At 39.6% G+C, this 25,246-nt stretch overlaps 1 protein-coding gene across 3 annotated transcripts in view; it reads left to right on the top strand.

Moving 5' to 3' along the window:
* UGT8 (UDP glycosyltransferase 8) overlaps nt 1-25,246 on the top strand; it is a 93,002-nt gene that overhangs the window by 25,530 nt on the left and 42,226 nt on the right. For all 3 annotated transcript variants that reach the window (XM_043971816.1, XM_043971819.1, XM_043971818.1), the window contains exon 2: nt 9,933-10,756. In XM_043971816.1, the coding sequence (XP_043827751.1) occupies nt 9,933-10,756 (824 nt within the window). The remainder of the gene's footprint in view (nt 1-9,932; nt 10,757-25,246) is intronic.

Here is a 25,246-nt window from a genome sequence, read left to right as displayed (position 1 = left end):
AAGCTTTAGCAAGAGTTAGGCTTTTAAGCATTTATTAAGGAGAATAAGAATTTGGTAAAGAGAGAGAGAAAGGCCTACATTCATCTGTCTATTAAAGGGAGAGCACATTCCTACCTCCCTTCTCCGCCAGAGTCCACAGGAAAGAGAGAGTCAGAGCGTCAGACTCCCTCTTCTTCCTCCCACTAGCAAAGGTCATTTCCAGATGACAAAGAAAAGACACATAGTCTTGCCCTCAAAGACCTTCACCTCATGGGCGGAGCTCTTCTACAGTAAGTCTCCAGCAGGTGGTGTCATTCCAATCATTACATAGCACAGTGCCTGTGGGAACAAATACTTGCAAACTTAATTTGTAATTTGGCTTTTTGTCCCATTGCTTAACAGAAAAACTACTTTCCTCAAATTGCCAATCCAATTGGGTCTGATGATTTTTTTTTCAGTCTTAATCCTTCTCAACCTATTTGCTGCATTGGAAAGTGTTGGACACCTCATCCTGGATACCCTCTCTTTCTCTGAATTTTTGTAGTGCTCTTTGGTGTGTGTGTGTGTGTGTGTGTGTGTAACTTTGGTGAATACCCACAGTTAAGGGTGGATGGTGGAGATGATGAGTCAGCAAAGGACACTGAGAAGGAGTGGTCAGATAGGTAGGGGTCAATCAGGAGTACATACTACTTACACAGAGCTTAGGTATTTTCTGCATGTAGCCATTTGTGATTCTCCCAATAGCTCTCCTCCAAACACCTTATGTTTGTTACATTGTGTGTAAATATTAACTTTATGTTAATTTTATACTTTTATATAGACTTTTTATCTCTGGCCCTGCTTTTCTTTCTTTGTATATACTAATTTTTTTTTTTTTGTGGGGTAGTGAGGGTTAAGTGACTTGCCCAGGGTCACACAGCTAGTAAGTGTCAAGTGTCTGAGGCCAGATTTGAACTCAGGTCCTCATGAATCCAGGGCAGGTGCTTTATCCACTGTGCCACCTAGCTGCCCTATACTAATTTAAAAAATCTTTTTATATGCACTTTTCATCTCCCCCTTTAGGATGCAAGTAGGATTTTTTCATTCTTTGTAATTGTAATTCAGCATCTAACACAGTGACTGGCATGCAGTGGGTAAAAAAATAAATATTGATAGAAATGTTAAGGGAGACAAGGACTGAGAAAATGATATTAAAGCTCCTCATCTGAGTTGTTTTGAGGATCAAGTAAGATGATATATGTGAAAAAGTCTGTTACTTAAACCTTAATTTATAAGTAGTAGAAGTTGTTTAATTTTCAGTAAGAACTCCCCCCCCCCCCCCACCTCGGCTTCTGTGTTTCCAAGATGACATCCTTATATAGCAGCATCTTGAGGAACAAACTTCAGGTGGCCCTGACATTTTATATTCTGTTGATTTTATTTTGTTGTAAATATTTGTATTTCTCCTTTTGAAAACTGGGTAGCATAGCAAGCACCTCTGACTGAGAAAGGGCTGCTACATCCCATGAACTCCTTTTATTGTCCTGACCCCAGTCCTTTTGTCCACAGCCCCCAGAACACCTGATTGCTTTTCTAGCCTGGAAACTGAAAATATTGAATCATGCAGAATTTTGTAGAAAGATTCAATCATTTATTGCAGACTAGATTTAATCATTGGCTGAGTAGCCTTCAAATGTCCCAACCTACAGATTTATTGTGTACTGATTGAAATCAATTCAGAAAATCTTAATGAAGCCACACCATCATTGTTGGAGGCAGTCTGCTGGATTATCAGTGGAGAGAGATAATTCTTAAGTGCTGAAAGGGTATCTTAAATGAAATTTTCTTGTGCCTATTTTTTTGTATGCTTAACATGGTGTAATGGAGAGGAAGGGAACTTTTATTCTGAAGTCAGCTACTGGGTCGGTGTCTTGACTTTGCTACTTACCACTTCCTTAGTGACCTACACTCCTAAAATCATTACCTGTGTTACCGTGAGTAAGTAAGTTGTTAAACTCCTCAGAGCTATAGTTTACTCATCCATTGAAAGAGGTGATTGGTCTAGATATTTTCTATAACTCTTTCTTAAGATCTCTGGTTCTCTACATGCAAATTTATCAGAGGATGGGCCTTTTTGGGAATCATCCAAGTGTATTTATTTTCAGATATAGGTGGCCTAACCTTCCAGGCCAGCTTATAGTATATGAATTTGGAAGGCTTCTTGGCTGCAGGATACTATATAATCAGGAACCTAACCCTAAAAATAAGGACATTTCCTAAGGGATTGATTTCTTCATTAAAGCATTCTAAAGTAATAATTGGTTTCAGATTTACATATATGAAACAAACCCTACTCAAGCCTCATTAATCAGATTTCAGGACTGTTTCCCAAAAGCATGTTTCAGGAATTTGAGACCTTTAAAAATAGTTTTTATTTAGTCGTCTGATTAGTCATTAAAACACGTTCAACCTTTACAGCTCTCTCAGTGTCCAGTTAATGAGTCAATAATAAACCTGATGCATAAAATCAGTCATTCTGCAGCAAGCCAGTTTACTCTATCTGGAATTATGGGAAGGGAAGCTCTTGGCTTCATTTGTGTAGTTAAAAAAATAAATGTATAGTTTCATAAGTTTTGTTGTGAAGACCACTTTTATATATCTTGGAGCAAGTAGGAATTGTAAAAACAGATATTTGCCTTCTTTGGTGACTTATTTTACCAGATAGCTGGATGGTGTACTTGTTAAGAGTGCTGGACCTAAAATCAGGTAGACTTGAGTTCAAATCCTCTTTCAGAGACACTTGCTGTGTGATCCTGGGCAAGTGACTTAATTTGTTTCAGCTTAGTTTCCTCATCTATAAAATGAGGATAATAATAATGTACTATGGTGGTTGTGATGATTAATTGAGATAATATTGTACAGTGCTTTTCAGAAGCTTAAAGTGATATATAAATGCTATTGTTATTACTTTATTAACTAAAGAGCTTTCCAGAAAGACCCTGTCATGATACTTAGTACAATGCAGAAAATATTTTTAAAGCATTTACTTTATACAGAGGTCTGTGCTAAGCTGTTGGGAAAGACAGAACATTTAAATATGACATTGCTTCTCTCCTCCAGAAATTTAAAATCTTGTAGGGGGATGTGACTCATGCAAAAATGGCAAATATTCAGAATGACATGGTTAAGATAATTAAATTAGGCAATAAAATATTATATGACATTAGGTGGATGGTTCTTAAAGGAGACGGATTTTTTTCCTCCACTTTAAATTTTTATTTGAAAAATAATTTATTATTCACTTAATTTAAGTTTCAACAAGTCCAAATGAGCATACATTTACAACTAGTTATTCCTATCTTTAAACATAGTAACTCTAAGTATGTTTTATTTTTTTATTTAAAAATTTTTTTTTGTGGGGCAATGAGGGTTAAGTGACTTGTCCAGGGTCACACAGCTAGTAAGTGTCAAGTGTCTGAGTCCACATTTGAAATCAAGTCCTCCTGAATCCAAGGGCCAGTGCTTTTATCCACTGCATCACCTAGCTGCCCCCCCTGATGTTTTATTTTTTAAAATTATCAAGCATTTATCTTTCTCCCCTGCAACTGCTGATAGATGGAGTGGGGAAGAAGGAGAGGGAGAAAAGGAGAGAAAGAGAGGACAAGGAAAGGGAAAGAGAGAGACATAGCCACACACAGTGTAGTATGTAAGAATCGTCAAGCAAAACAAATGATCATAATTAATCCATCACTTCTCTGTCAAGAGTTGAACATTTTTTATAAGTTCTCTGGAATCATAACTTATCATTGCTTTATTTATTGAGTGTTTAAGTCTTTCAAAATTGCTTTTTTAAAAAATCCCCAATATTGTTACTGTATATATTGTATTCTTGGTTCTGCTCATTTCATTCTGCATCAGTCCATGCAAGTCCTCTAGATTTCTCTGAAAATATTCCTTCATTTCTTTAAAAACTCAATACTATTTAATTATATTCCCATACCATAATTTGTTCAGCAGTTCCCAAAAGAGGAATGAATGGGTTGTATGGGGAGGAGAGCTAGCAAAAGACATTTAAGTTGGGTTTTAAAAGCTGGTAGAAATTCATTAAGACCAAAAGGGAAATAATAGTTGTCCTATGGAACAGTTACTTCTTACAACAGTAGGAAAGAATGGATTGGAGTGGGGAAGGAATGTAGTGTTTCATCAAGGAAACACTACGTGTTCCTTGAAGGGTGGAATGTGGTAAGATTATTGGAATTTGGCTGACTGATTGGGATGAGCCAAATCTGGCCTGCCCTGAGGGAGGTGTGCTGCTGATGTCAGCAGGAGAAACCACTCTCCACAGGCAGTTTTTTGAAGGACCTTCCCTTTTGGGGGAGGAAGAGTAAACCCTCTCTGAGGGGAGTTCAGTCTCTTCCGGAGTGATTTTCAGGTGGTATGAGCTTGACTGAAAAGCTGTTTTTCCTTTGAAGCTACAGACCCCAGGTGGTGAGTTAACATAGGAACCTGCTCTTTTGAATTAGCTGAACTGGAAGCGAGTTTGGGGATTGTATAGACTTAGGTTACTGTTAGGAGGATTATCCGTACGTATTTCTTTTTCCCTACTCCCTTGTCTTTGATTTTATTAATTTCACCTTTGCTGTTTATTTCATTCCCATTAATAAAACCTGATTTGTTTGTGGAAAAGAGGCTTTTAGGCTCCTTTCTTATTGGCCTGGGAGAAATATCTAAAAAGGCTGTTTGGAGGGGAGGGAGCTTTGGACCTCGAGGTCCCTCATTTCCGGGACCCCAATATTATGGTGAGACACTCAATTCTCCATATATTAAATTTGGCCCTCACAGTAGTCAGGAAGAAATGAAAGCAGCCTATTGTAGCAGTTTGGTGGTAGGGAGGAATTTCCTAGGATGGTGAGAATCCGGATAGAGAAAGAGAGGGTAAGCTTGCAAGACACATTACAGAGGTGGAAGCAATAGGTCCTGTTCAGCAATTAAATAGGAGGTGTTTGGGAGAGGGAAAAGCCTAAGGTAATATAAAATTTCAAGCATGGAAAACTGGGAGGTGCCCTAATCAAAGAGAGGAGACTGTTTGAGTTTACTCTTAAACGTGTTAAGTTTGATATACTGGTGAGAATCACAGAGAACTATTTAGTAATGTGATAGAGAGAGAGCTCTGAAGAAAGATTAAGTCTGGAGGTAAACATTTAGGAGTTATGAATGTGTGTGTGTGAGAGAGAGAGACACACACACACACACACACACACAGATAAAAACAGACACATAGATTGACTCTGGGTATTATAGGGTTATGGATGGGTGTTTGGTGAGCATCGATTTGAATGGGTTGAGGGGAGGATTAGTGATAACAGCAGGTAGACTATTTCTGTCCAGATGAAGGAAACATTAGGGGTAAGCATTGTAGAACTCATTTACTATACTCAAATTGGATAATTAAAGTGAAATAAGCCTTTAAAAAACCTCATTGCTAACTTGTTCTTTAAAAAAAAAGTGCCTTTGCATATGCAGGCCTATTTAGTTTTTTAATTTTTTTTTTTTTGGTGAGGTAATTGGGGTTAAGTGACTTGCCCAGGGTCACACACACAGCTAGTGTTAAGTGTCTGAGGCTGGATTGAAACTCAGGTCCTCCTGACTCCAGGGTCGGTGCTCTATCCGTTGCACCACCTAGCCGCCCCCTCCTATTTAGTTTTTGAAGAAATATGTCTTGGGTAACTTGTATCACCAAAACCCTCATTAAAAAAAAAAACTGTTTCTACCATTTTCTTCTTTTTTCTTGTTGCTTCCCTCTTCTTCCTCCTCCTTTTCCTCATTCCTTTTTTTTGGGGGGGACATGATGACTTGTTAATATAATTTTCCATTATGCCTGAAAAAAAACGGGCCATTAATCTCCTTCCCAGACTCTGATCCGGGCTAAATGGGTTGACTTGCTTTTCTCTGAGAAGACTGGTACTCATCATGGTTTTATAGAATGCCTCTTTCCAGGCTCTGCCTAAGGGCCACCTTTGACATGAAGCCGACCTAAACTCTGCTGCAATTGTCTTCCCATTCAAAGCTGCTTGGCTTTTTTTTTCCTATTTATTTAGAGATGCACTTGTGATTTTCCTCAAAAGAATATAATTCCTGGAAAATAGGAATTACTTAATTGTTAATTACTTTATCACTTATAAATTAATGTTTATAATGCTTAGCTTATAGCAGGCAGTTAATAAATACTGGGATGAATTAAAACTTTACGATGATACATAAAATAATTAGAACTTATTCATCAGGAAGAGTTGGAAACATGGGAATTATATTTTCAGTAGAATGTTAACATATTAGCAAGTGCATATAATGAGTGCTTTTATTATGTTTTTTTTTTCATGAAAGCTAAGAAGAATCCTCAATTATTTCTTCAGTAGAGATAATAGAATAGTGCCTCCATCATCAATACATGCTAATGGAATCTTTAGCATTTATTTTTAGCTATATACCAGGCTTGGAATCAGAAAGATCCAAGTTCAAATTTGGCTTCAGACACTTCCTACCTATGTGATCATTGGCAAGGCCCAGGGCTGATGCATGGCTCAGTTAATATGATAATTGTAAAACACTTAGCAATGCGTACCACTGCCAAATCAGGATTTTTTTCCTGATTGCTGGTGACGGTGGCTATTGATGTTCCTGTTGCTTCTATCCCTTTTTCCATTGTTGAGGTTAGCATTATAACTGTTTGGACCCCCTACCTTTCATTGCCACTGGAATGAGACCAAGGATAGCTGCAGGCAGAATGATAGCATGCAGGGAAAGGAGAAGAGGGTGAGGAAAAGTTTTACCCCATTCGCTTCCCCCTTTTCCCCTCTACTTTATTTGTATCTCTATCCTACTTGTCCACCTTTGTGGTTTGTAATGAACTGAATGCATTTCCATTGGACCAGCTATTTACCATTAAGAACCTTCTTGTGTTTTTTGGGTTTTTTTTTTGCAGGGCAGTGACTTGCCCAGAGTCATACAGCTAGTAAGTGTCAAGTGTCTGAGGCCCGATTTGAATTCAGGTCCTCCTCACTCCAGGGTGGTGCTTTATCCACTGTGCCACCTAGCCACCCCCAAGAACCTTCTTAATGTGTATTTTCACAAACGTGTATATTTAGCTAACCTGGTCCTTACTGTGTCCCAGGCGCTGTGCTAATAAGTGCTTTACGGTTAGTATTTCATTTGATCCTCACAACAGCCCTCGGAGGTCGGTGCTGTTATTATTATGCCTGTTTTGCAGATGGGGAAACTGAGGCAAACAAGGTAAATGACTTTCCCAGGGTCTCACAGCTGGCGTCTAAGGCCAGTTTGAATTCAGGTCTTCCTGTGTCCAGGCCCTTGTGTGGGGCATTCATTTATTTAAATTGCTGTAAAAGGCAGTGTCATTATATCTGAATAGATAAAGCAGCTATTAAATCCTTACTGTATTGTAGGCACTGTTTGAAACTCAGGGTGTCGACACAAGTAAGCCAGACAGTCCTGGTCCTCAGGGAGTTTTGTATTCTGTTGGGTGAAGGCACCGGACATGAGAGAAAGCTGTGGAAAAGCCTTGAGGAGGAGGCGTGATGGTGTTATGGGGGAAATGGGGTGGGGGGTGGGGTGGGGGTCCTTAGGAATTCCTCTTTAAAGAATTACACCCTCTTGCACACAATTCCAATAGAATAAGATAATAGTTTATTTAGGGGCTGGGGAAGGAAATCCTTGGACTTCTTCTCATGGGGAGAAGGCATGGCACAGAGCCTGACTCTGAGATACCGATCTCCTCGAGCAGGAGACAGGCAGATAAGAGGACTGATGGGAGTGATCATCTGGCTGTGTAAAGTTCTCTTATTGAGGGAGGACTATCCCCCACTGGTGGTGGCTGGGGGAATTGGGTGAGGGGCTACTGCGGATCTCTCAAGCCATCTATCTCCTCCAGCAGCCACAAAGGCAGCAGCCATATCTAATCTTATCTCCCCAGGGGTGAGGGAGACTGGAATGAAGAGTGGTCGTCCGGGAGCTAGCTCAGTCCCTGTCTTACCTCTTTAGGTGTGTCTGTCCTTTGGTTTAGTTTCTCCAGGAGAAGGTTCTTTGATGCACCCCAGAGAACTTCTGGGGTGGCCTGGGCCCATAACAATGGGGAGGCCTGATTCTGGGCAGCTAGGTGGCACAGTGGATAAAGCACCATCCTGGATTTAGGAGGACCTGAGTTCAAATTCAGCCTCAGACACTTGACACTTACCAGCTGTGTGACCCTGGGCAAGTCACTTAACCCTCATTGCCCCACAAAAAAGAAAAAAGAAAAGAAAAAAACTGAGATGAGGATCACTTCTCAGAGTTCTGCGCTCTAGGGGAGGTCTTTGAGGAGGATGGCTGAGTGCAGGTCTCCTGGTTTGGAAATGACCTTTTTTGGAGTCTGTTTTTGGTGTAGGGTGAGAACCTGAGGTGAAATTCAGTGGCCATTAAAGCCTTAGTCAAATGCCTGCTATTGCTTGTCTCCTAATGTGCTAGAGTTCTACCATGTAGAGAAAGAAAGTAGAGCTACGAAGAACGTACGTGACAGGAGTCAGTGCAGTTAGGGGATGTATGTATACAAAAATATTTTTAAAAACCTTTCCTCATCCCCCAGAATTCATGTTTATGCATGTGTATATTTAATATGTGCCCATACCCATGCACACATACATGTGTATGTGTACATGTATGTAGACATTCTGATTTTTAGGTAGAGAGAAGGCACAGTACCCTCCTTGTAATCTCCTTAGAAAGAGAACAGGATATTTGCTGTTCGAATAGCCACGGGAATGTTTGCCGTGTCTTTATGTAACCTAATCAGGTGAAGTGTGGAAAAATAAGGCCTTCTGGGTGGAGAACTGCCCTCCTGGGCTTTGTTTGTACCTTCGTCACAAACAGGCCCTTTAAGGGCATGTAGCTGGGGGGCAGCTGTGATCAGTAGCGACACTATTCAGCTTCATTCCTGGATCCATGTCCAGAGTTATGGGTTTATTGACATAAACGCTAAAGGGGGAAATGCCAGGGCACTAATAGCAATCAGGAGCGACTACAGTGCGTTTTAGAGAACAAAGTCAGCTTGGAGTAGTGGATAGAGCTGACCTCAAAGCCTATAATATCTGGATTCCAATCTCGCTTCTGACATAGACTGCTGTGTAACCCTGAGGAAGTCATTTAACTTCTACAATTGTTTTTGGTAGAAGGAATGTCCTTATCTGAGAGTCTCTGTCTATGAAATTACAAATCTTAACCCTGTTCCTGAGTAGAAAACAGCTTTGGGTATAGATACACCACTGTTAGAACAGGTGAACTTTGCCCTTCAGCTATGACCCATAACTATCCCTATTTTGAGAATTTGTTTGTATAATCTCAGAATAGCTAGGAGTATAGCTGTTGATTAAATGTAAAAATGGGAAAGATGATTCACAGGCTAGAGATAATTGAATAAATCTTGTGAATAATATGAAAATAAGAAATAATTTGAAATAATCTGAAAAATCACAAATTGTGGATTTTCTTCCTCATTAACATTTATGTTCTCTGTGACAATGAACAAAGTTGTTTATTATTTAAAATACTTATCTGTGGATGGAGGAATATTGTGATGTTTGTTACTTAACATTGAAGGTCAGCATGTTTTTGTCTTTTGTGGGGAAAGGGGGAGTGTCAAGGTGCAAAACTTATATGGATACACACAAACTATGAGTATGTTTTAGTTTGTGACAGCTTTGTCCCTCATAAATGTATTTAAATTTATGAGGCTAATCTGATATATTAAGTTAAATATTTATAAGGGGATAAAAACATTTGTCCTTAGAGGATAAAATACAGTCACTTTATCTGAAATGCTGTGTCACTGGGAATGTCAAAACTAATTCTGTTGTATTATATTTTGAAAGTCTCAAGTCTCAAGAACGGTAAACTGTTTTAAAGTTATTTTCTGGTTGTCATTTCAGCTATGAAGTCTTACACTCCATTTTTCGTACTCCTGTGGAGTGCTGTTGGACTAGCAAAGGCTGCCAAAATCGTCGTTGTGCCGCCAATTATGTTTGAAAGCCATATGTACATTTTCAAGACCTTAGCCTCTGCCTTACATGAGAGAGGCCACCAGACGGTGTTTCTCCTGTCCGAAGGCAGAGACATCATGCCATCTAATCATTACCGACTCCAGCGCTATCCAGGGATCTTTAACAGCAGCACCTCAGATGCTTTCCTACAGTCAAAAATGCGGAATATTTTCTCTGGGAGACTTACAGTAATAGAACTATTCGACATACTGGACCACTATTCTAAGAACTGTGAGATGATGGTTGGCAACAGTGCCTTGATGCAGGGCCTGAAAAAAGAAAAATTTGATTTGCTGCTGGTCGACCCTAATGAGATGTGTGGATTTGTTATAGCTCATCTTTTAGGGGTGAAGTATGCAGTATTTTCCACAGGTCTTTGGTATCCTGCTGAAGTGGGGGCTCCTGTGCCATTGGCTTATGTTCCAGAATTTAATTCGCTTCTCACAGATGATATGAACTTTCTGGAAAGGATGAAAAACACCGGCGTTTACCTCATTTCCAGATTAGGGATCAGCTATCTAGTTCTTCCAAAATATGAAAGGATAATGCAGAAGTACAACCTGCTGCCGGTGAGATCCATGTACGATTTGGTTCAGGAGACCAGCCTGTGGATGCTGTGTACAGATGTGGCACTCGAGTTCCCAAGACCCACTCTACCTAATGTTGTCTACGTGGGAGGAATTCTAACCAAACCAGCCGGCCCACTACCAGAAGTAAGGTTTGCTGAATCCTAGGGTAATTTTTTCCTACTATAAAGGTCAATTTTTGAGGATTGGTGGTATGGGAGATTCTTAAAAATGTTTTCTAGAGTGTTTTGTCAGGAAATTGAAAGGGATAATTGTGATAGCAACCAGGGACAATTTCTAAAACAGGGATAGACAGCATAGAGCTTCACAGAATCCACATGAGTGCTTTTATTCATAGCTGCTTACACTCGTCCCTGTTCTGAAAGAGGCATCTGTGTAATCCTGAGGCTCTGCCGTGTGCTGGATTGGCTGGGTCTCAGAAATGAAAGTGTCCTGGCCAAGTAAAAACTCATGTAATGAAAGGGGAATGTGACCATTGGATGGATGCTTATGTGTGCGTACATGTGTTCCCCCAAACCCCCCCCCCCCAAAACCAACCCTCAAACCACAACTGTTGTCGCCAGTTATGGCTCCCAAGCATCATTGTCCCTAACTTAAAAGTTGAGAGTAACATGATCCTAAGAATATGTTGACAGTTGTACAAATTGTAGATTGGAGGGAACAGAGACTGAAGGAAGGGAGGCCAATGACTATTTTAATAGTGAAAGTGAGAGGGAATGAGGGCCAGAATTAGTGGGTGTTTGCAAGAGCTCCTGGACTCAGAAAATTAATCTTCAAGACTTGGCAATTGATTGTAGGTGGGGGAGGTCAGGGAGAGGGAAGCATCACAAATAATGTCTCTTCTATCAAGAGCAGGTGCTTGGGATTACCTTGATGGCTACTTTACCAGGGGATTTGGATGTATGGAGGGGGTCAAATGTAAGTAAGAGGGATCAAATTGTTTGCCTTCCTAAGGAGCGGGGTAGGAGAAGGAGGAAGAGAATACAAGACTCAAAATTTTTTTTACAAGTTAAAATTTTTGTTTTCATGTATTTGAGAAAAAATAAAAATTAAATGTTAAAAAAAAAAGATATAAGTTACCATTTGACCATCCAGGGTATTGCCATCTGGCTTTTGCTGTTTTTGGACCTCCTCCCCCCCCCCAATCCAACATTTGTGACTATATGAGAAATATGAGAGCCTAGACTAATATAAAATCTGGGAATAATGCACGGGACATTACCTTGAATGCCATTGTTTCTGAAGAAAAAACTTACACAGTTCAGAAAATACAGTTCCCAGACAATTTGATTAAACAAATAAATGTGAAGAACCTGTTCTTGTTTAAGGTGAGAGGCAGTTTGCTGTATTTGGAGAATGGGCCTCATAGTCAGGAAGACCCAAGTCCAAGCCATGCCATTGACAGCTATTGGCACTGATTCTGAGCAAGTCATTTTAGGCTCTCAGGACGTCTAGGCCCTATTGAAAGGGGAACATTATGGAACATTTCCTTATCTCCTTTAGAGATCAGAAAAATTTGTGTTTCTTTATCCCATGGAATCATGGGTCCAGCCAGACTTTTAAAAAAATTGTTCAGCATCTGTGATACCTACTAAAGGCATGTCCTGGTTAAACGTTTAACAGCTAGCCTACTGAAAAAGAAATGTGTGTGTGTGTGTGTGTGTGTATATATATGTAAGACACTGAAAAAATGTGCACAAGATATACTTTTTTTGGGGGGTAGGGTGAGGCAATTGGGGTTAAGTGACTTGCCCAGGGTCACACAGCTAGTAAGTGTTAAATGTCTGAGGTCGTATTTGAACTCAGGTCCTCCTTACTCCAGGGCCGGTGCTCTATCCACTGTGTCACCTAGCTGCCCCCACAAGATATACTTTTGAAGTTTGTTTTACATTATTTCCATTTTCTCTCATCCATTCTTTTTTTGTTTTTGGTGAGGCATTTGGGGTTAAGTGACTTGCCCAAGGTCACACAGGGAGTAAGTGTTAAGTGTCTGAGGGCAAATTTGAACTCAGGTCTTCCTGAATCCAGGGCCAGTGCTCTATCCACTACGCCACCTAACTGCCCCATATCCATTCTTAATTATAGATACTCAGCAAAACAATAAATCAAGACCTCATTTGTAAAATTTTATGATTTCTGAAGTGTAAATGCTTAACAGTTGTCTCTCTTGAGTAGGTTTGAGCTGGCTCAAGCATGTAGGATTAAGTTTTTACCAAAAGATGAAGCTTGGCTTGATGGAGCATATATTTTATTTGTGGTGAGATTTGACTATGAAGTATATCCAAGGGAATATAATATGAGGCAAGATGATGAGGATGTGTGGAGTAGATCCATATAAATTATTATAGGAAAATTTGAGGGGTAGGAGTACACAATCAGCTGGGGGATCAGACATAGGCATAAAATAAAATGCATAATATCATAAAGGGAAACTGTTGAAATACAATTATCAGAATATCTGTGAATAGAAATTAATGTTCAGCTCCCCAGGTTAAGAACCCCTGTCGTAGAGGTCAGGTTTATGCTAGCTTATTTTGATAGCCATTTATGGGTCTCCTATTCATGAACATTTTGTGAAATAAAGACAAAAAGCTGCTCCTGTCTTCCAGGAGATTACATTTTAATCGGGTGAGATAACACGTAAAGTGGAGTTCGTGTTCAGTTCATGGCAGATGTAAAGGCCAGGTAGTACCTACAGACAGATGATAAGGCCCATAAGATCTTGTGGAGACATGGCTGGACAGATGGTCAGCCACCTGCCAGTAACTGAAATGAGGCTTTGTATATTCAGTTTTGTGAACTTGGGAAATTGAAAATTAGTTGTACTACATTTGAAGTAGACTTTGGTGTCCTTGGCATCATTAATGATCAATGAACTAACTGCCATATGAAGATTGGTTGAAGGAATTTAATGTATTTTGGTTAGAGAAGATCAGGTTTAGGGTGGATAGAAAGAAAGATAACTTATGGTATTTAAAGAGTTATTATATAGAACATTTATATAGAACAGTAAACATTTATTAAGTTCCGACTATGTGCCAGGCACTGTGCTAAGCATCAGGGATACAAAGAAAGAAAAAAGGGGAGTCCCTGAGGAGCTCACAGTTTGGAAGGATCAGATTTGTGTTAGTATCTAACTATGGGAAGCAGAATAGAAAAGAAGATTTCTGTTCGATGTAAGGGAAAGCTTCCCAGCAACTAGAGATATCCCAAAGTGTGGTGAATGTACTCTAGTAGAAAGTCAATGAGCTCATGTTCTGTGTCCAAGGTCTGTCTGTCTGTCTGTCTGTCTTTATTTATTTATTTATTTACTTACTTATTTATTCATTCATTCATTCATTTATTTGTTTGTTTAGCGGGGCAGTGAGGGTTAAGTGACTTGCCCAGGGTCACAAGGCTAGTGTCAAGTGTGTGAAACCAGATTTGAACTCAGATTCTCCTGAATCCAGGGCCGGTGCTCTATCCTCTGCACCACCTAGCTGCCCTCATGAGGTCTTTAATCCAAGATGAGATTGCCACTTCTCAGGGATGTTGTAGATAAGGATTCGTGTTTTAGCTCTAGATTGAACACGGTAAACTGGAAAGGGTCTAGGATTTGGAGTCCGAAGTCCTGAGTTTGAATGCTGAGTATACCACTTGCAAAGTCACCTTTGGCAAATGACTCAGGCAAGACCAGACTGGATTATTTCTGAGATCCATACCAAATTTAAATCTGTGTGCCTATGAAACTGATATATTATTCCATCAAGGGAATCAAGAATCCAAGTGGGAATTTGGGTACAGTGCTTATACATAAAAAATGCTGATTTGTGGGGCAGCTAGGTGGAGCAGTGGATAAAGCACCGGCCCTGGATTCAGGAGGACCTGAGTTCAAATCTGGCCTCAGACACTTAGTAGCTGTGTGACCCTGGGCAAGTCACTTAACCCTCATTGTCCCACAAAAAAGAAAAAAAAAAGATCTCATACTACCATGGGGCAGCTAGGTGGCACAGTGGATAGAGCACCGGCCCTGGATTCAGGAGGACTTGAGTTCAAATCCGGCCTCAGACACTTAACACTTACTAGCTGTGTGACCCTGGGCAGGTCACTTAACCCCAATTGCCACACACACACACACACACACACACACACACACACACACACACACACACACACACACACACACACACACATATGATTTGTGAGAGCATCAGATCTAAGAAATGAAGACCTTTCCAGCCAAAGGTGCTCCATTTCTAAATTATTGTACAGAAATATTAGTCACAATGTAATTGAAATTTTTTTTGGGGGGGCGGGGCATTGGGGGTTAAGTGACTTGCCCAGGGTCACAGAGCTAGTAAGTGTCAAGTGTCTGAGGCTGGATTTGAACTCAGATACTCCTGAATCCAGGGCCAGTGCTTTATCCACTGCACCACCTAGCCGCCCCCAATGTAATTGAATTTAAAGATGGAGACACAAGTGTAACACATTCTACTCAAGGCACTCAATTACGAGCCTCACCTTTTTTCCCCCCACAACCACTTTCTTTAATACTTATTCCCTTCCCTTCCTCCCATCTTGAACTACCTGATAGCACCTTATTGATAATGCAAAGCTGTACCTTTGTGCTTGGCAGTATTATTAAACAGTATTTGCTAAATGCCCTCATCTACATATACCTTCTGGTCTTTCTATTAATGATTAAACAGAAAGGCTATATGGTCTGTGCGAGCCTGTTATTGTGATAACCTTACAAAGTTCTCTCTGGTTGAAAAAGATTCTGGCATTTATTTTGACTGAACAGAGATCAGGATTGAAGGTTTAAGTTGCTGTTTGGAATTACTCATGAAGTGGTGGAAATTTCTCTGACACCTGTTAATCAAATGAGATCATATTTGTAAAGTATTTGTCTTGGCATGTAGTAGGTGCTTTATAAATGCTCATTCCCTTTCCTTTTCTCTTGGTAATGCATGGTTGTATCTTTTGCTAATTTTATTGTGTGAACTTGGCAGATTTTACATAATGGCAGAGAGTTTTGTGGGTTTTTTTTTTTGTTTGTTTTCCTGTTTTGTTTGTTTTTCCATATGGGGGTCAGGGGAAAACAGGACAGTTGATAAGAGCATGGGAGCCCTGGACACCTGCCAAATAGAGAGAAAGGCAGTGGAAAGGACTGCGATTGGGTGCTAAGGGCTACTTGGCTTTCCTCACAGTTTTATTGGATGCTGGCCATGTGATAAATCACTTGGCAGAATCTCACCATGTTCTTCAGGATTGCTTGAAATTTTGTTTATAAGTGATGAGAGAACGGACTCATTTTTCTTTGTCCATCCATCCTCCCATGGAAGGAATTCTATAGTGCAAGGGGCAGTGGTGTATGCTTTTATATAACATTAAGCCCTGGACTGTGGCTGCTGCAGATTCATTGATTTATTCCAGCCTTACAGTGTTAGTAAGACTTTAGAGATGTAGGAAGAATCTGTGCAAGGCTGCCTACCTTGTCTACCCCAGGCTCTCCATTGCTCCCTAGCAGAAGGGATTGGAATAATGTTTTCAAGGCAGTAGAATAGAGGTAAAGAACAGCCATTGTAAGACAGTGAAATCTGATTTGCTTGTTCTACTGTTGCTCTGCCTGTCATCCATCTCATTATATTGTTTATAGTCATTAGCTGAGTGATTGCAGCTCCAGAACTAACAAAACAATCCTTTGCTTTTTGGTAGAATGTATGCTTGCGCAGCACAGCAGTCATGGTAGGCAGTACTTTCCAGAAATCTCTTCCAAGGAGATCCTTGAATCTGATTATATTGGTTAAAAATACCAGTGCATGTCAGCTGGGATAAAGTACAAAGGTGGCGAGTTTAAAGACAGATAAATAGACAGATAGACACACAGATGGGCAGTCTGTGGGCCTTGTCTTTAAAGAGTTGATATAAAGCATTATCAGTTGCTATAAAAGTGGTCAAAGATTATTAATTTATAACTTGTCTTTATTTAAAGTACTTTTTGGACTAAAGAAATGGAGGGGAGGATAGAGCTTGGGTATTAGGCCCCCACCTTTCTTTGGAAATAGGCAGGCATGTTATTTACTTCATAGCCTTGAAGGCAATAGCTATATCCTTCTATATGAATGTACATTTTCTAGGAGATCCTGCCCTGATAATAAGCTCTTAGTGTCCTCAAAGTTACCATAAGGTAAGTTATTACTTTGATTTTAAGCGATTCACAGCAGCATAGTCATGGATACAGCCAGCCTTCTAATCAGAAAGGCCTGGATTCAAGTCCTGTCTCTGCCAAAGAATAATTGTGTGATCTTGGGTGAGTCTCTCTACCTATGGGGTGGCCTAGACAACTTGTTTAAAATTGTAAGTTGCAGAGGAACCTATGGAGGAGATTTCAACACTGGGAGTAGACCCTTATTTCCCCTGCTGTTCCTTCCTCCCCCCTCACCCCCCCCCCAAAAAAAAATTCCCCAAGAGGAGTTATTTATTACTATGTTTTCTTTTAACTCCAGGTGCCTAGCTTTGGTTAAACTATTAACCAAATATTAATTAACCATAAATTTATTTGGTTAATATATAAACCAGTTCTGGTGCTGGTGGGTGTCCCCATCCTGTTGTAAGTAGTAGAAACGTTTCCTCACTTAAGTAAGGGATGAAAAGTGGTTCCTAGGATCAAAGACTGGATAATTATAGTAGGTGTGACTAGTGATACTTTATTGTTAGTTTTCTGCAGAAGATGGTGAGCATTTTAAAACTTATGATTAGATAACAATTCCCAGCAGCAAATATGCAGTTCACATCTTCCAGTCAACAAGCATTTATTAAGCACTTACTGTGTTCTCTATGCTTACCTGTCCTACTGATCAGAAAGCTGAGAGAATCCAAAGGATCCTGAATGCCTTCTTCTGAGAGATGCTGTCGGCATATATCCAGGATATATTGCTGCTTAGCTTGGGGAGCTGGTGGAGGTTCTCCTGGGAAACATAGATTGAAGAGATTATATGGAAATGTTTACTCAGTATCTGGGAAATGTATGGTTAGTTTCTTGAAAATGAAAAGATTGTAGAAGGTGTAGTGAGTTTTTTGTTTGTTTTTAATGAGATACTGGACAGTTCATCCCTCAGAGCTTTGGGTATTTTGGCATAATTTTATTTCACACCGAAGTATATGATTCTGGTGGTGAGAAAGGAGACGCTGTCCCCAATACCTGCCAAGCTCTAGCACCTCATGTCAGGTGTCTGAAAGTGGTGATTTCACCTGGTGACCAAGAGATTGAAGAAAACTTACCCAAAGAATTTAGCATCTATGTTTTTACATCTTAAAAGTTTGACAGACAAGTAATGACAAGAAGTCTGAGGAATAGCATAAATAAAAGTATCAAATAAATTTTGATTATGACATCTTTGTTACTGATTTGTAAGGCAGAAATCATCCAGTTATCCTGCTGATCATTTTCCCAGTTATGTTTCTTAAGTTCTTTTTATCTACAATTTCAGCAAAAATTAACAGAAGGAAAAAAAAAGGTGGAAGAATCATATTATGGTTAAATGGAATTGTGCTCTTTGTTCTGTGTGTGTATGTATATATGCATTTATATTACATATATTTTATAGAAAATTGAGTAGAGTAATTAAGCTTTCACAGTGAATTTTTAAAATAGTACATAGTAATTTGGTAATTTGAATAACAATTAACTTTAATTTTGAAAGCTTGTTAATTCTCCTGAGTTTGTTCTGAAATTAATTTCCAAATATTTCCCCCTAATTAAAATAATGTTATTGGAAATCATAAATTCAATTTTGATGTATTTTTCAACTTTCTTTAAGTAGAAAGCATCAGTGTTAATAGATTGCAAAAATCACTCAGCTCTCACCTATTTTCTTGAGTATGTGTCATTGTCCATAACCAAATTCAGAGAAAATACATTGATAACACTTTACTTTGGACAGCTCAGCAGTGAAAACCTTGAAAAGTTTTACAGCCAGTTATGTTTGTATTTGTGCACTTTTGTTTATCTGGGAGAAAAAAAAATCAGTATTAGGCACTACTGGTTACTGCCAGCTGAGGCTTCACACGAAGGCTACAGCTGTGCATTTAGTTTTTAACCATGCTAAGAATAGCTAATTAGGAAAATGAAACAGAACAAAGCTCACATAGTGGCATTGGTACAATACCATTTTTGTTAGCAAATCATAAAGGAGAAATTATTTTTCCATATATTAGTGGCTTTAGTAATGAACACTTGTACTAAGAGGACAAAACAGGCAGATGTTAAGAAAGTGCTATCTTTTCAATAACATGGTCTTTCTTAGACGAGCATAAATTCAGGGCTATCCCTGGGCAAAATCTGGAAATTTGTCTGTGGCCTTGTGGCTACCTCCCCTTTCTATACTCTTTCTAATTTGGACCCCATACTTTCATTCTCTCACCCTTCCCTAGATTTTAGCAGCCTATCCAATCTACTCTGATTGTATTTCCAGATTAGTTCTACTTTATCAAAATTCCTGTTCCCCAAGTGTTTGAACTCATCTGGCTGTCACACATAGGGGCTGCTCATCATCTTATGCAGATAAAAGCATTCATGATGTATTAACTCTCATGGAATCAAAATGTAAATATGATAGAAATTTGAGGCAATGTGTGGTACAGCTGTTGGGGAAACAAGGGGGCACATTTTGGCTCCTTTTCAAATGGGAGGACATAGGCCTATTCATAATGCCAGCCCTATAGGCATATCTTTAAGTGCATATGGTGGTTTTTTGAGCCATATATTTAAAAGATTACCTGGCTGTAAGTCTCAGAAGACCTGGGCTCTTGTGTTTCCCTTGCTGCTAGCTTGCTTTTTTCAGAGGTTAACTCTTCAGGCAACCTCTCTAGAACAAAGCTGAGAACCAATAGCAGAAAAGTCTCTCTGAGCCCTCCAAGTTGATATCACAAAGTCCTTATACTAAATAAAGCACATGTTCTCTCTTTATGAGAGTTCCTCAGGCTCTTACTCAGAACTAATAAACAGTAGCAAATGAGGAGGGATGAGATGGGCTGTTGGAACTTTAGGGAGAAAAATTGCATGATTTCAGGGCAGTGATTCCTAATATATTTTGAGTTGGAAGATGCTTCTGTGTTAGCAATCCTCCATGTGAAACTAGTTGTACTCTCTGAAGGGGCTGAATGAGAAAATTCCCAGTGACCAAAAGCTATGATGAAATCAGTAGAGATGGAGACTTGGCCTGTGGTTTCAGTGGTATAGGAACTCCTGGGTGAGAGAGCTCCCTGTGCCAAGGTAGTAGATGCTTTCTCTATGACTCGAGTCTTACAGCTTCAGTTGCCTGCCACTCTGAAAGGTTACTTGGTCAGAGTCACAGAGGTATTAGAGTTCAAAGGGGAACTTGAACCCAGGTTTTCCTTCCAAGGCCAGGTCTCCATCTGGGATGCTATGCTACCTCTCAGTGGGACCTTTCAATGGATTTGCATTTTTTAACAACATGGGAACGTTTGAATAATAGTAACATATATTCTCATGAAGTATTAGTATACAGAGAATATTTATTATACAAAGTAATTTAATGAGATGGCCAGTACTTGTTTTGCCACTTTTAGAGTCGTAGTATGGTTGAAATGATAAGAGTTTTGACCAAATAGCTGATTTTACATTTTGGATTTGCATGTCTTGTAATAACTTTCCAGTTCCCCAGTTGGGGGGAAGTGGAGGAGGGGGAAGGTCTGCAACTATTCTGTGGTATTTACAGCAAGACAAAATATCCCTACATATTAAAACAGTCCTTGAAATTGCCATTGGGTAAAAATTGCCAAAGATGGCCTCGTGTCTTATTGGAAAGGTTAAAACATGTTAAATATACTTAACTTTCTTTAATAAAGCAGTGACCTCTTTAATACCTTTTAGAGAAAGTTCTAATAAAAGTTTTTTTAAAAAGTTTAAATGGTTAAAACATTTCAATAAACATTTTAAATGTTCAGCTGCCTAGAAGCATTTCCTCTCCAGAATGACATTTTCCTTTAGAGATTCAGATAACTGAAATCACACTACATGGGCATGATACCAGATGAGCCTGTCAGCCACTGAGCTGGATGCTAGAGATTCAAAAACAGAACGAGACAAAAAACTCCAATGGTCCTGCCTTCATGGAGCCTACACTCTAAGGAAGAGACCACGGGATGCATTGATGCCCAGTTTTCTGGTGTTCCTAAAATCACTTTCTAGTGGGGGAAGGTCAAGCCTTTTCATAGTGGGCCCTGACCTTGCCACTGCCAAAGCCCTTTCCTTGGTCTACCAGAGGCTTATTTCTGCAGGAAGGAAAGTCTGCAAGGGGTGCAGTGGTTGACTCTAGGATGAAAAGGTTCGTGCTATCTTTTGGATGCCAGTAAAGGGGAAGATAGGAATTCATTATTATTATTTTTGGTTTATTTAGCATTTTATTTTCCCCCAATTTTAACATCCATTTACAAAACTTTGTGTTTGAAATTCTCTTCATTCCCCCCTCCCTTTAAGAAGTCAAGCAATTCACATGTATAACTTACATTCATTGAAGTTAGGAATTTTCTAAGGAAGATGAATCACAAAACCATGTGTTGTCACTAGTGGTGTTATCTGGGTTGGGTTGGCCTTGCCTTTTATAGTCCCATTCTCTGGCACCTTGGCAGGTATGTCTTATGGCCTATTCTATTCCTATATATATATATATATATATATATATATATATATATATATATATATATATATATATATATATATATATTCCTCTGGCATATGTGAGTTGTGTTCCTCTCCTGTTTTGAAATTAATAATAATGAAGAAGATACATTTAGACAGTGCAAGTCACACTTATTTCAGTTATTTTGTTTCATGCCAAGCCTAGAAGGCTCTATTCCTATGAAGGTGCAAGCAAGACATATAACTCTGTATTGGAGACCTTAACAAGAATAGAGGAGTACAACAGAACTTAAAATCATGGTTCTGGGTGGGGATATTCCTTATCCAGAGCTTTTCTTGGCTAAGTAACAAAGTATGTTACATCAGAGCTTCTCTATTTATTTTGCTATTCTCAGGGACTTACTTTCTTTTAACAAGATTTTCCTGGTACTGAATTCTACTTTCCTGGGATTGTCAGATAGCAGTCAAAACACTTTTCTTTATTAATTTCAACTAATATTATCTAATTGAATCATTCAGAAAGAAGTTAAAACAAGTTTTTTTTTTTTAGAACAAATTGATTGAGAATAAAGATTTTGATAATCAAAAGGGAGTTATTGTCTGTCCTGGGTTTAAGTCATCCACAATAGGCCAATTTTAATTATCCAAAGCAGTAACCTTTTTAATCGTTTACTCTCTATTAATGAAGCTTCTTTTTGGACTTTTCAATAGTTCTCATTTGATGAGGTCTTCCTTCTTCCTTGCCTCCATCCCTTCCTTTCTTTATCTTATCATCCTTCAAAATCACCACAGTAGTACCCTCATAATGCTATTGCCATTAATCTATAGAGCACAGTCATTCATTTATTCAGATAACATTTATCAAGCAACTATATTGTGCCAGAGCTACAAAGAAAAAGAAATGAAGTAATACCTGCCCTCAAGGATCCTACAGTGTTTTGGAAGAGAAGCACCATGTATACGTACAAAGAAGATACAAAGTTATTTGGGGGGAAGAGCCCCATGGATGGGCTCAAGATGGGCTTCCTGTAGTAGGAGAGACTTTTGAGTTGTGAAACAAGTTATGGTTCTGTGAGGGATAGATGAAGAGGGAGGAAGTCCCAAGAAGAGGGACAGCAGGCTGGAGATGGAAGGAAAGGTTTGTGGAATAGTAGATGGGTTATTTTGGCTGGCATTTAGGGTATGTAAAGGATGTTAATGTAAAATAAATTTTGGGAAGGTAAATGAGCCAGATGTTAAGGGCTTAAAGTGCCAGATAGAGATATTTATCCTTGAGGCAAGAGTGCTTCTTAGAACAGTGCCTGGAACTTAATAAGTGTTCAATGATTAATTAGTTCTTAAGCTGGGTCATGATAAGGTCAGTCTTATGCTCTTGGATTATCAGTGTGCTAGCTGTGTAGAGGATAGATTGGAGGGGAACAGATGAGAGGATCCACATTACCTCTCTAGCTGTGGACATGGAGTGAGGCTAATCTCTTACTAATTATTACCAAATGTTAGACTAAGAGAATGACCATGGGATTATAGAATCATACACCTAGAGTTTGAAGGGACATCAAAAGCCATCTAGTCCAGCCCATTCTGCTCTTGAGGGAACTGAGAAGTAGGGAGCCTAAGTAATGAGTTGGTATTTATATAGTTCTTTAAAGTATGAAAAGTGCCTTGTAGATTTTGTTGTTGTTGAGTCATTTTTCAGTAATGTCCAACTCTTTGTGACTCCATTTGGGGCTCTCTTAATGATACTGGAGTAGTTGCCATTTCCTTCTTCAGTTAATTTTCCCCGATGAGGAAACTTTAGGCTGACAGGATCAGGTGACTTACCCAGGGTCACACAGCTGGTAACTGTCTCAGGCCAGAATCAAACCCAGGAAGGTAAGTCTTCTGTCTCCAAGCCCAGCATCCTATCCACTGTGTTACCTAGATATATATATGTGTGTGTGTGTGTGTCTGTGTTTCTGTCTATCATCTTATTTGATCCTCACAAGAATCCTCTAAGGGTAGGTGCCATTATTATCACCAGAAGAAGAAACTGAAGCAGAGAACTTAAATGGCTTGTCCAGGGGTTATACAGTTAAAAAGTGGCCAAGGCTCCATTCAGATTTAAGTTGTCTTGACCCCTGAATCCAGTGCTCCACCAGCTACTGGCCTAAGGGCACCCAGGGAGTAAGTGGCAGAGGGCAAGATTTGAACTTGGGTTCTGTGACTCCTAAGCCAGCACTCTTTCTACTCTCTGGAGTTAAAGTAGAAATTTAATCATTTTTACCTCCTGAGGAATCATCTGTTTTATTGAAGTGATAAATGGAACTTTGAAAGGATGACTTAGAAGCAAAATGGTCTATAAATACTCAAAAAGAATTTGGCTTTATCGAATTCTTAAGTTTAGGAGTTTCAGTTCCCTAAATTATATTTCTCGTCCTCCTTTGCAATATGGGAAATGCTTGTAAAAACTAATCTTCACTCCTCCTCTGCACACTAAAAGAAAGATATCTGAGTCATTCATTCAGTCAGTAAGCATTAAGTAATTGCCGTGTTCCTGGGATACAAAAACAAGCAAGAAAAAGACAGTTCCTGCTCCCAAGTAGCTTATTTCTAATGGAAGACAAAAAGTAGAAGGAAATTGGGGTGGGTTTGGGGGAAGGAAAAGGAAGAAAATCCAGAATGTATTCTGGAGAGGAATGAAGACCTGGCTGGCTGGTTTGGTCACCCTCTTTAATGGAGAGTGTGGATGGAGCCATTCAATTAGAGGGAGAGGTCCAAACATGGAGTGTACTTCCAGGGTCTGAATTTCAGTACTGGAATGAGCCTCCAGGGTAAAGAGGTTTCTGGGGCATGATGGAAAAAGCCCAGAGTGGAGCCTGGAAAGGAATGAAGTTGAGAGAGAGAGAGATCTGATATAGGAATCTCTGTGATAGACTATAAAAGGAAGGGCTTGAAAAGAAGCAAGCGTAGGAGAATTCATTGAACAAGGAACATACAGCAGGGGAGACATGATGGGTGGAGAGTAAAGGACCCCTTCTCAGTGGTGTTACCCTGGGTAAATCACTTGTCTGGTCCTCATTCTTCTCATTCGTAAAAACCAGGGCATTGTACTAGATTATCTCTAAGGTACCTTCTCCTCCTCAGGCTCTAATCTCTCAAACACAGGAATTAAAGGATATTCTTGGTATGATAGAAAAAGAGGAGGACAGCTAGGTGGCACAGTGGATAAAGCACTGGCCCTGGATTCAGGAGGACCTGAGTTGAAATTTGGCCTCAGATACTTGACACTTACTAGCTGTATGACCCTGGGCAGTCACTTAACCCTCATTGCCCCGCAAAACCAAAAACAAACAAGAAAAAGAGGTAAGAATTGGATGTCATGATGCTGTCAAAATCGAACTGGATATGTAAACATAGGAAGAACAAACGAAACATATAGTAGGACTTCTATTGGGCAGTGCTTTACTGGAATACTTTCAACTGTGGGGGGCCTTTCTACTAGGTAGCGATTTACTAGAGGGGCAGCTAGGTGGCCCAGTGGATAGAGCACTGGCGCTGGAGTCAAGAGGACACGAGTTCAAATCTCACCTCAGACACTTACTAATTGTGTGACCCTGGGCAAATCACTTAACCCCAATTGCTTTAAACATCCAGGATCATCTCCAGTTGTCCAGATGGCTCTAGAGGAGAAAGCAAGATTAGTGACTTTGCACAGCCCTCCCTCATTTAAGTCCTGTTTACTGCAAATCATGGTATCACTGCCTGATGTCATGGCCCTCTTTGAAAATGAAGGACATACAACAGTAACAAATTTATTGGAATATTTTCACATGTGCAAAGCCTTTCCATTGAGTAGTTCTTTACTGGGGCCCTTCAGACTGATGAGTCTATCTTAACTACTCTGCTCAAAGCCACTCTGCTCTATACTGAGCATATATCAACTCAGAGCTTCAAAGTCATGGCAGAGGACAGGGATCAATAACCTTTTTCCC

This window comes from Dromiciops gliroides, chromosome 6 (assembly GCF_019393635.1).
Source record: "Dromiciops gliroides isolate mDroGli1 chromosome 6, mDroGli1.pri, whole genome shotgun sequence".
NCBI classification, from domain to species: Eukaryota; Metazoa; Chordata; class Mammalia; order Microbiotheria; family Microbiotheriidae; genus Dromiciops; species Dromiciops gliroides.
This window is presented reverse-complemented; position numbering and strand designations above follow the sequence as displayed.